This window comes from Terrapene carolina, unplaced genomic scaffold (assembly GCF_002925995.2).
Source record: "Terrapene carolina triunguis isolate 2854851 unplaced genomic scaffold, T_m_triunguis-2.0 Scaffold238, whole genome shotgun sequence".
Classification (NCBI taxonomy): Eukaryota; Metazoa; Chordata; order Testudines; family Emydidae; genus Terrapene; species Terrapene triunguis.
In genome coordinates, this window is record NW_020664589.1 from 15,489,439 (window position 1) to 15,501,754 (window position 12,316).

Below are 12,316 nucleotides of genomic sequence, written 5' to 3' on the forward strand. Positions count from 1 at the left end.
GTCTTTGCCCTAGTTTCCATCACAGTTTTGTCCTGCTTTGCTGCTTGTAAGAATTCTTCCAATCACCACGTTCCCTCCTCTGCAGGAGCAGGGATGGATGTAAATTCTCCATACCTTTAAGGCCAGCAGGCAACACTCGCTGATCTGTCCAAGCGGCTGGCTTTGATACAACATTCTACAGAAAGTGCTCTCGACTTTTTGCTTTATAAAAACCAGCTGGAGAGAGGGGGAAGGAAGAGAAATAGCCCAAACTCTCCATGTCTATTGCTTTGACACCTGACACCTGCTATTCTCCAGCCTGCTGACTGTTTGTCAGAGCATCTGTAGCCAGGAGATCTATTAGAGGGGGGACCTGGGCACTTATAAAAATGCCCTCTAAATTTAGAACGCAGCAAGAACATAAAACATCCTGCACACAAAATCATGACATGGAAGTCAGGCTGTTTGATTATGCCAACAGCACTTAATACAAGCCAAGACTTTCACCAAAACCGTTTTAAAAAGCCCGTTCTGCACTTATTTTATCCACAGCAGAAAGTAAAATGCTGCCAACAACACTTGGAAATTACTGACACAATGTGCATTGCCTCCCACCTAAAGTCAGAGAAATCAAGGAAGTCCACCGCTCAGCAGAAAACGGACGTTAATTATCTTCCACAGAAGATGACACAGCTTAACTGCCCATCTCCAGGGAAGTAGCCTATCAATCTGCTGCTATTATTCCCTGGAGTCCACACAATCCCACTCCCTTAAACCAATTTATGTTAATTTATGTAAAAAAAATCATGAAATTTAAAAATTTTGCCATTTCTATTCTCCACATACATTTCGCACTAAAAAGCGACAACCTTGCTGCTCCGGCTAAGCACAAGACTGTTGAGAAGATCAGAAATGGGATCTGAGAAATATTTATTAGTCACAAAAGGGTGCTCAGAAAACAGACAACTAAATTGCAGGCCCACTTGTAGGGCGTTTGCTTTGCCCAGAACATGATGCGCTGACCTGGCTACTGGTGAGTGCATCTCAGTTAGCTCACTGTAGTCTGTTTATATGGTGCCTGTTAGCAGGGCTTCTCTCTGAAACTTCACTCTGAGTAAGCACATTTCCCAGAGACCCCAAGCCCTTGAAATGTGCATAGGACAGAATCAAGCAAATCCAGACAAAGGAGAAACTTTTGACTAGCAATGTTGGTGCATGAGAGAGTTTCTACCATTTCACCATATTTGTTGGGATTTTTAAGCAGATCGTGGGAGCGCTCACATACAGAGCTTTCCTCAACTAATATGGAACATTTCTTGTTTCTAAACTGGAGCATGTCCAGCTAGTAGGAAAAACAGAGCTTTGTTTCCCAGTTCCCTCACTCTTATACTGACACTTTAGTTGAGACCTGGAAATAACTAAAGACTATGTTACTGTTACCAGCACGATAGGGAATGGTCAGATTTAGGATTTGCCAATGCACATCAGGGTTCGTTATGGTAATTTTTATGACAGATTGATGATCACTGCTTCCTTCACACTGAACCAGTAAATGAAATCTTCAGCCCAGATAAACGAATACAGTAGCACTTAAGGATACGGTCTTGCTGACTCAGAGCCGAATGTCTGCCACCTTCACCTCATACTGAGAAGTACCTTAACTCCAGAATTAGTCCTCCTGGATTTCAATGAGATTACTGACAGAATCATAGAAAATCAGGGTTGGAAGGGACCTCAGGAGGTCATCTAGTCCAATCCCCTGCTCAAAGCAGGACCAATCCCCAGACAGATTTTTGCCCCAGATCCCTAAATGGGCCCCTCAAGGATTGAACTCACCACCCTGGGTTTAGCAGGCTAATGCTCAAACCACTGAGCTATCCCTCCCCCCCAGAGTAAAGTGATATTCACCACAAGGGCAGGTAGCAGAATTTGGCCATCAAAATATATTATCTAGTGTTGGGTAATAGCACTTGACCCTGTGGGCACTACCCAATATATTTACCCATGACTCCAAAAATCAGAAGAGACCTTCCATTACAATAAGAGATTTCAGATAATGTAGCAGATCAGCATGGATCACAGAGACCTTTCCACACCAATCTTAAAACCAGATCAGAACTCTCTGTGCAAAACTCACCCAGCAGCAACCCACATTATAATCCACCACTTGTAGCAAGGAAAGTTAGAGGTAAAATCCAGGAACCGGCTCTCAGACCATGTTATGTTAACGATCCAATCAGATTATGTCCCAAGAAGGTCGTTATACTGGAGGAAGTATGGTCTGATGAGAGCACAGGACTGGGTCCTGCCACTGATTTGCTATGTGGCTTTGGATAAATCAGCCTCTCTGTGCCTCAGTTCCCTCATCTCTAAACTGGCCATAACACGTACCTGGCTCAGAGTGTGAAGCTAAGTTATCTGTACAGCCCTAGAGAGCCAAGAATGCCTGAGTTAGAGATCTTTAGCCATAAAAACCTGAAAAGGGGCCAGTTGTTCCAGCTGTTTCCTAAACTGTTAGAGTTAAACTAGAAGAGCAAAATCTGGCACCATGTCAAGGAACAGAGAGATGTGCAGCGACAGATGTTTTATGCAGTACAGAATGACACGATGTACAGTAATGGCTCCTTTGGAGCAGTTAGCCTATTGAATAAACAATACACATTTATAAATCCATTTTTGCCCATTAAACTGAAACAGCTCTGACGTCACATGTTTGTGGATTTAGATTTGGGAGTTACAGGAAGATGCGTTTGTTTCTTATATTTGTTAACTGCAAGTTTAAAACATTTCATCTTAAAAGTGAGAACAGCTCCTGACCAGGTTCCTATTCATTACTCATTCTCTGCACTCACGCAATGTGCTCGCATCTCAGAAAGAGTCCAGACACATCTACTTCCTGCTATGAACATTCATAACCAGCAAAGCCAAAGAACACTATGGCCCTTATTTAGCAGGAGAGAAATCCATTCATAGTAGTACAGTAGCTCATTATGAGGCTTAACTCACTCACTTGGCATTACTTTCTGCAGCTTCCTCTTTTGCTTCCCCATCTCCCTCGATTTTCACAGACTTGTTCATTTCATCCATCCAATCGGAGACATGTTTAAGGGCACATTCGACTGTCGACACCATGTTCTGGACAGCTTCAAGTTCCTCTGGAGATGGATAAATGGTTGAATGTTTCACCATAACATGGCGGTCATCATTAGCAAAAGATCGGATAGATCTCTGTTACAGAGGTGGGAAAGAGTAGGGAAAAAAAAAGAGTTATTGGCTTATTAAGAGAAGGGCATTATTTGAAAGGGAATCCTCCCCAATATAGACGGGGGAGTATTTTAGGATAACAAAGGTCTAGAATCATGGCAGAACTTATATCTCTTCTCTGCCTGAAGTAGAGAGACCCAGCCGATTAAATGTGAAGTACTGAAAAAACCAAACCGGCATAAACTGGTAGCAAAGTGCAACAGCACGTTGTGCCTGTGACTTGGCCATCATGAATGTAGGTTGTAACGTTCTTTGTATCAGCTCCCAAACTACAGGCAGAAAAACTCGGGTCCAGAGCTAGAAAAATGCAAGAAGGAGAAATTTCTCTTATCTCCTTTACTCCACAAATGAGATCTCCAGAACCAGCCTTTTCACTCCCTTCTGCTATTCCCCATATTGTTTATCAGCTTCACCCAATAGCAACTGTAAGCTTCTGAGGACAGGGACTATGCACTTGGAAGTGCCCATGCACAGAAATACCAGTCAAGCACTGTCCTAGCTAATCCAACCTGCAATGGTTTATAAAGGTATTGTTGGGTGCTTGCCTTGCATAACTTCGCCAAGAAAGTTTCATTTTGGGGGGAAAAAGCCATGGTTCTGATGAAGCATAAAGAGCCAGGGAGGTCTAGCAGGCAGGGGGATGAATGAAGCAGCAGGAAACCTGGGTTCTGTTCCTGGCTCTGCCACTGACCTGCTGTGTAACCTTGGGAAAGTCACTTTCCCTCTGTGCCTGGTTTCTCCTCCCTCTCTTTGTCTAAGCTTTTCTAGGCAAGGGCTGTGCCCATGTCTGTCCACGCAGCACCTAGTACAGACCGGCACTAAGCTTGGGTGGGGCCCCTAGTCACCACTGAGATACAAACAGTAAATAGTAACTACGAAGGAAGGAAGTGCATTCTGGGGTACTCTGTCCCTTTGGTTCAGACCCCCAGCCCCTGAGTGGCTCCCAGGGGTCAGCTGGTCTGGTTCCAAAGAGGAAATTCGAGAGCTCCATGCACATCAAGGAAGTGGTCTTGTTTTGGGGCAGGTAGTTTGGAAGAGAGGTGTCCTGGGGAGGAGGCTGAGAGAAGCTGCACTGCGTACAGGGCTTTGACAATCTGGGAGAACAACTCTGCCTGGCTAGACATGCCAAGACTGGCAGCTCTCCCCTCATGCTGGGTGCAGAGGCAGCCCACCACGGCATGGCAGCCCAGCAGCCTCTCGCTCTATGAGTTTGGTGCTGCCAACCCTGGGATATTGCACCTGGGTCTGGAGCAACTACACATCACTAGGAAAATCCTGACAGACAGGAGGGAATTCAGCGAAGAGCATGAAAAATGGCTAGGAAGGAGGCTGGAAGGGAAGGGTTACGCTTGTGAGGAAAGATTAAAATAATCAAATAGAAAAAACAAGGGGTTAAAGGATCTCAAATGAAGAATGGCTTGTAGGGAGGGCACCCGGAGTTCCACAATCGGGTGAGGTGGCACAGAGACCTGTGACCTGATTGGAGATGTCTAGTTGCCATGCCATCCAGGCGAGACATGCATGATCTGAAAAGTTAGTGAACCAGCATGGGCAGCCACTATCTACCAGGTGTTTCCCCTTCAGCCACATGTAACCCTGGTGCTCAGAGACCAGTGTCGGGGAACTTTTTACTCTGTTCCCTATGAACAGGAGAGAATCAAAAATATTCCCAGTACATGGATCACAGGGCCTTCCCCTGCCGCCCTCTTGCTAATCATTTACTTCCATAAACTGCATTTATCCTGCAGTGAAGGGGAATCTTTCCCCCTACTTCACAGCTTGTAACCATGCCTGAGCTCAGAGACAGCAGGGCCTGTAATGGATCCAAGCAGTTTCATTGCTGAATCTGCACTTAGTTCTCCTATCCCACAGGCAATGTACAGGCTCAGGGAGAAGCGCATTGGTTCACAGGTGAGGAGTGCTCCCCCAGCGCCCCTCCCAGTACTCTCACACTAGAATTCCATTCCCAAAGGTCCCTGCTGTCGCTCATCTCAATTACAAACCAAGAAAAGACACAGGTAAAGGCTGCTGCAGCTCAGCAGTCAATCGGTGACATGGATTTGTTAATTCACCTCCACCTAAAGTACGCCCCCTCCTCCGCAAATCTCTCTGCTTGTGAATACGGATTATAGAAAATACTCCAGCAGCGGCAAACTGATAAGCCTGTAACTTGTGTATTAGAAACACATGGTTACCTCACTAACGGGCAATGGCAAAATAAGTACTAAGCAAGAGAATCTGGGTCAAGAATTCATAGGACCCAGCAAGCGTTCCATTTAAAATCCAATCTGTGCCCTGCGTTCCCTGAGGTCCCTTTTCCCCCAGAGCGTTCTTCTCACCACAGAGGGTGAAATCTTAATGTGTGTTTGGCTGGGTTATTTTTAATGGATTTCATTAGCAATCATCTACTCAAATCTGAATACAGTACTTTATTGTAAATATAATGCTGCGCCTATTCGCTCCTCCCTGTCTCACAGCAACAACATTTAGAGGGCTTAAAAAAAAAATCAATAGGCTGAAATTACTCACAACAGCTGGCTCTCAGGAATTAGTTAATTGGGTGGGGTTTTCCCCCTTCCTTGAATGCATTTTAGAAAAACTAACCATTCCAAGCCCTTCACATTTGCACAGCTTTGCAAATTCAATGCGTCTCTGACTCTTGCAATTTGTAACAGATACAAGCAGGCAGATTGGAAGTGACTCCTCACTTAGTCATCAAATATGCTCCAATGGGTACGGGTTACATATGTATCATATCTATGCTATTAATAGGTGCGCATAGAGCTCGGGCTTTTAATTTTGAACACTAAAATATAGAGAGAGCCAACATCTGATCTTGTGGGGAAGGGGTGGGTGGGTGGGGAGTGTCAGTTTGTTATGCAATCCACAGTTCAAGGTCACCCACACTCTGCAACAGCTTGCTAATGCCAGTTTTATTAGAAAAGGTTATTTATGAGCATCCCCTTCATTTGTGTTTAATAATTCATGTACTGCAGGCTCACCAGGCTCCATTCTCCGGTTAGAAAAGGCCCCAGCAATAAATCAAAGCCCATTTGCTTTGCTTAAACCATGTGGAGACATCTTTAATGCAGCAGAGTCAGAAAATCCTTCCACTCTTCTTTTAACAGATTCCATAACGGGCTAGGGGTGGAGAATAATTTTAATGCAGCCATATTAATGAAGACAGTTACCTACCATGGTTTGCTAGAGTCTCAGCTCCGCTCCCCCTCCCCCTTCTCCTTTTCCCTCCTCCTCGGTATCTTTGCTAGGCACTGTTTTTGCCTGACAGAACCTCCTCATAAGCCTCTCAATCCCCTGCCAGCTCAAGAGTTCATACAGGCGAGATGCTCCGGGAGTCGCTTTCTGCAATACAACACCTGCAAATAGAGAGAGAGAAACAACTTGGAGAGAAGAAACCACATGCTCATTTTGATTGCTTTTCAAAGCAGCACATTAAACCAAGCCACTGATTAAAGCAGCAGGCTTCAAAAGGAGGGGGGAGGAAATCATCAATGCTGAACAAAAAGCAGATGTCTCTATAGAAAGCAACCTTTTTTTTTTTTAAAAAAACATGCCCACATACATGTTACTGCTTTCCCATGCCATCCTCATCTGGGTTGATCAGCCGAGAAGCAACTGGCATTCAAAAGCTCTGACACCAGGCAGTTCTGAATTCCAGGGTATTTAGTACAGTTGATATGAAGCCAGCTACAAAACTGGTGTGATACTTTTATCCATAAATCACATTCTTGGGCACTGAATTACTTTTCATTTATTATTTGTACTTCATTAGTGCCCCAAGACCCCAATCAGCATGATGGCCCCAAGCGTGCCAGGTGCTGTACAAATATATAGTAAGGAAAGAGTCCCTGCCACAAACAACTACAGGTTGAGGTTTTCAAAGCAGGGCAGGGGATTTAGTCCCAGTCTAACGGAAATTCACGGGAGAACCCATGGCTAAATCACCTGGCGCCACTCTGAAAACCTCACCCATGACCTCTGAGCCCCCAGCTGACACTGCGCATCTCTGTGCTGCTTTCCACAGCACCTCACAGGCAAGAGAGCCCATGGACAGCAAGCCTTGGCAAAACTGGGGAATACCAGGCATTTCTCCTCTGAACCTTGTTACAACAGAATGGGTAACCCTCTCTGCACCTGAGAAAAGCCTTCGCTTGTGTCTGCTATTTGTAGTGGAATGTGGTATTTCATGTCAGGGAAGACCAAAAACCCAGGGGAGTTTCTCTCTTTGGAGGGGGTGGAGGTGGGGGGTTGTAAATGAAGAAATCAGTCTCCAAAAGTGCAGTGTTGGGAGCTGACAGGAAACTGCAGCAGGGTCAGAGCGGGAAACACACAACAATCCAGGCTGGGCTCTGTTCTAGGCCATTCCCGTTCTCACACTTGAAGGCTAGGGCCTGCGCACCCTGGGTGCAAAACACTATGCAGAACCTTCATCAACACCTGCAGTCTGGGTCACTTTCTGTTGTAGGCATATTGGCAAAGCTAAAAAGAAAAACATGGAAATAAGAGCACAAAGCTCCTTCCCCTATCCCGGAGCAACAGGCACCATTATTGGGGGACCACCACAATGCAACTGCAAATAGATGCTTGGCGAGAAGGAGGAGGACACAGTGATGGAGCAAGTACCACGTGACAGAAAGGAGCGCGTCTGAGCTCAGGGCGCGCGCTATGGAACCCCAGTCCTTGCAAAGAACTCCCGCTTCCCTCTCATTCCGTACACCACCACTGGAACTTTTCAGAGACATTTGCAGTGGGTCGAAAGCCGGTTGGTAAAATCCTGCCGTGCTCTCTTTTTCGTGTGTCTTTCGATCCTGCACATCAAACGATACGTTGCATATTGTCTGTCAAACAATCCTGACATTGTTAAAGGTTAAGCTTGCCTTTGCCAACAGGCAGGGACCGGAGAAGTGATTTGAAAGCATAGTAGGTGCTTTAACTACAGAGGTGTGACAAAATTATTAAAATGTTGCACCCCGAACAGATTCGAACCCAGCTAGAGAGGGAGCAGCACAGTCCACTTCACTGTGCCCCTATTAAGAAGTGAAGCAGATTTACAGGACTAATAGCTTTGGGAGCAATTTGTTGTCTATAAAGACGTCCCTCCGAACTCCAGACTATGCACCTGGGATACAGTACAGTGTAACAACCAACCAACCAGTGAAAGGGTCTGGTACAGGGCCCCCTTCTGGTTAAATATGGGGATGGGTTGAAGGAACATATAAATAATGAAGGGGTCAGATGTGGTTACAGTAAACGGTTTTTTGGGGGGAGAGGGGTGGGGTGGGCAGGGCAGGTTCATAGGGAGAGAGATGGATTGAGATGAACCTTGAGGGACCTAGTTCCTCAAGTCCCACCAGAAAGGCTGCATTGGCTGCTACCCTAACATGGGACAATGGCTGCCCTAAACTATTAGTGCTGCCAAGTGCACAAATCCCCCTGGAGAGGCTCACAGAAGCCAGGGCCTCTGCCAACAAAGGCCCTGAAAGCTCAACAGGGACAGAGCTTGGACAATAAGCACAGGTATATTTGCCTTTAGAACCAAGTTAGAGTGCCCTATTTCCATGGCGGGGCCAACAGGCTAAGATTCCCTCTCCGCCGAAGCAGCCCCCCCATAGCACACACCCACAACCTGCTGAGCTCTCCAGCCTCGGAAAATTCCAATCCCGCCCTCCCACTGCAGGCTGAGATGCCAAAGCTGCCATTAAAATCCCAACGGGAACTGGGGTCCAAACCCTGGGGCAGCTTTTGAAGTCTCAGACTTACTCTGCGCAGACCCAATCCTTGCAAATGCTCCTATACGCAGAGGACTACTCACTTGTGTCGCCCCACTGATGTCAATGGTCACCTCACGTGAGTAGAGTTACACACATTTAAGTGATTGCAGATTGGGGCCCAGGGCAGCAAGCCTTGGACTTGGACTTTCAGGCATTCGTGCACCTCCTCCCGCCCGGTGAACAGCTGCTGAGGCCAGGACAGTGTCCCGGGTATGGAAACAGAGCCCATTGCAGCCAAACTGCAAAATTCAAACTGTCCTTTAAAATAACCCCCATTTCTGCCCTTTCCACACCACCTTGTTCAGCCCTCAAACACCGCTCCCTTGCCCTTGGGCTAACAGGAAACACGTGAGCGCCACACCCTCCACCCAACGCTGTCAGCCAGGGCCCAGGCTGCAGTCTTCTGCCACTGCTCAGTACAGCCACAGGGCGTCAAACATTCTTCACCAGAGCAGCCGACTGGCTTAAAAACACAGGACGGGGAGTCTGGACTCCTGGTTCTAGTCACAGCTCTGCCACTGGTTTTCATCTGGCCGCGTCCGGCTCTGTGCCCGAGTACCCCCTAGCTACAAAGCAGGGGTAATATGTCCCCACCTCGCAGGACTGCTGGGTGGTTTCCGATAGGTGTCTCAAGCTTTTCCTCTGCCTGTTATTCATGGTCCCAGCCCACCAATCCATCCAGGACAAGCTCTCCATTCAAACCACGACCTGTTTTCATGCTACTTTTTATCCTCATCATTTCTGCCTTTTGTATTTTCCAGCCTTCCTTCCTCCTACAAGCACACGATGGAGATCCTCTCTTGGACCAAGAGCCATGAGGTGGAAGGCGTCTAACTGGCTTTAGCGAACGTGCCCATCACCACAGTCTTTAGACACCAAGCTACGCTCCAGCCTGGACTCCCGTCCAGGACTGCTGTAAGCTGCAGGTTATAGGTGACAACACACTGAAAGCAGATGGATGGAAATGGCTGACTGAGCAAATTCTGGTGCTTCACTAAATTGCTGGGCAGACGGTACTGTCTAGAGGCCAAGCCTGCAATCCACCTCTTGAGCTCCGAGAACAAAATGTATCTCAGGGTGCAATTCCGCAGGCACTGAGCTCTTTTCTGTATACTCTGAAAACCTGAAATAACTTGAAAGCAAATGTTTACAGCTGTGACCAGGGCTAATTTCTCTCTGCTGCACAGTGGACGTGTTATGCAGCATCAACACCTTTCAATGCTATCCTTGAGGGGCAGAACAATGCAGCTTTTCAGAGAGGCTCCCGGTTTCATTAACAAGCAAAACAAGTCAGGCAAGAGTCACCATTAATCCAGTTCTACCTGCCCTTTTCCCCAAAAGTGAGCGATTGAGGTCTGGGGACATGGCTGCATTGTGCTCCCATTAGGGAGGGCGTTACAGATGACAGCATCTTCATCAATATTATTCAGGAAGAAGGAGAAAAATCACCACACACAATTCTAGCTGGAGCTGTTTTGCAGTCTTCTTTCAAATTATTAATTGCCCAACAATACTTCCCAGAAGTGTCCGCACAAAAAACCAAACATGTAATGCAGTTCAGGCCTGGGAGAGAACGTTTAATAAGACCACTAAACAGAATGGAGCCTGCTTTCTAAAAATTCAGGTGCTACTTTAAGAACGAGGCACAGAGTGGAATACAAACAGAAGCCAAGCAGCCCCAGCCATCTGGATTGAGCGCGAAGGACTGTGCTTATGACCAGGCCCATCAGAAGGGATTCAGAGAAACGGACTGCAATCCTTCTAATCCAGCAGCTTTGTTCTGCCACTAACTCACTACAGAGCATCTATGCTAGGACCAGCCCCCAACTGAGACAGCTCCATCCCTGGCTGCAACACTAACGGACAGAGGCCACCTGCGGCAGCAGCACTAGCTGGGAGAGGACGGTTGGCGTTGCTAAGGGGTGGCTAAAGGACATGATGGTAAAAGTCGCTTGTGTCTGGGCTACAACACAGCTAGCGCCACCACAGCTTGCAATGAATTTTCTAGGAAAAGCCTCTAGGGTAAACAAAGCCACGAGTGACCTCGGGAGACTTACCGTCTCTGTGCCTCACTCCACACCTGTAAAATGGGCATAACACTGCCTCACCTCACCGCGGCCAGGCGAGAGGGTTGATGTGATTTTTTTAATCCTCAGACAGCAGGCACTGTAGCAATGTGAAGTGTTATTACACCCCAGCATTAAACCAGGTAACTCATGCTCTCTCTACACCGTCTCCACAGCAGGTCTGGGAATAACCAGGACACCGGCGTTTAAAAACACACCGTCTCTCCACAGAAGAGAAACACATCAGGAAATGGGCTCTTGAGGCTCATCTTCATCCTAATGTAACCAATTTAGCAGCGGCTGCAGCATGCCTGGGCCTCCATGCCCAGCAGCATGGCCACAGAGGGCCCAGAAATGTGTCCATTGAACACCCCATCCTTCACAAGGAACTTCTGGAGTGGGCATGAGATGAGTGAAGGAAAGAGTTTGATACGTGGCCTTAACGGGGTTTATTCCTGCAGCTGTCAGTGGTGCTTCCTGGACTTAAAGATGCTCATTTAAATAAATAGTTTTGGACATACCAACATGCAGCCCTTTAGCTGTCTTTAGATACTTCTGATTGGCAAGGTGGCAGGCAGGAGCAACAGGTCTGCGAACTTCACATGGGCTGAAATTAACAAGGCAGCTGAGACTCCATTTTACCCTTAGAAAAGGGAGCCTTGGATACCGGTTACCAACCCAGCAGCACAGAGCAGCACCTTGCACCGAGAAATGCTGCTGGAATAACTGGGGAACGGAAACAGGATCACAGGACATTGAACTCTTTAATCATCTAAATCCCTACTTCTCTGCTGCTCGGGCATCTGGGCCAGGCTGTCGGAAGAGTCCAGGGTCCATGACAACTACTTCAATGCTACAGCAAGACTGAACAAGCCAGCAATGCTTTTCTGGGGCACTAAAGCACCCTCTGCCCCTCTAATCTTTCCTTCACTCCAGCATCAGCACGTGAGGCACTGTAGCGTAAACAGCAGGTTGAAGGGCAACACAAACGATCCCGAGACATCTGAGTTGGCCTCAACAGAGTTGAGAGCAGGGGTACTGGAGAGAGAACTAATGCTGAGGAGAGTAGGAAGGGACGTTCCCAAAGTAGGTTGGGGTTTGCAGGGTAGGATCAGACCCAGCAGCAAAAAATACTGCAGTTTATGCAGCATACAAGAAAAAAAAAAAGTTATGTTCAGTGAAATTAAGGGGGATGGTTAATATCAAAATAAGAGT

General features: G+C 47.0%; 1 protein-coding gene across 3 annotated transcripts in view; it reads right to left on the minus strand.

Annotated features, from left to right (window-relative positions):
- STRBP (spermatid perinuclear RNA binding protein) overlaps positions 1 to 12,316 on the minus strand; it is a 90,604-nt gene that overhangs the window by 34,035 nt on the left and 44,253 nt on the right. For 2 of the 3 annotated variants that reach the window (XM_026657278.1, XM_026657277.1), the window contains exons 2-3: positions 6,439 to 6,620; positions 2,990 to 3,207 (exon numbers count right to left, since the gene is read on the minus strand). In XM_026657278.1, the coding sequence (XP_026513063.1) occupies positions 2,990 to 3,207; positions 6,439 to 6,441 (221 nt within the window). In that variant the 5' untranslated portion in view covers positions 6,442 to 6,620. The remainder of the gene's footprint in view (positions 1 to 2,989; positions 3,208 to 6,438; positions 6,621 to 12,316) is intronic. The other variant, XM_026657279.1, reaches the window with a different exon arrangement.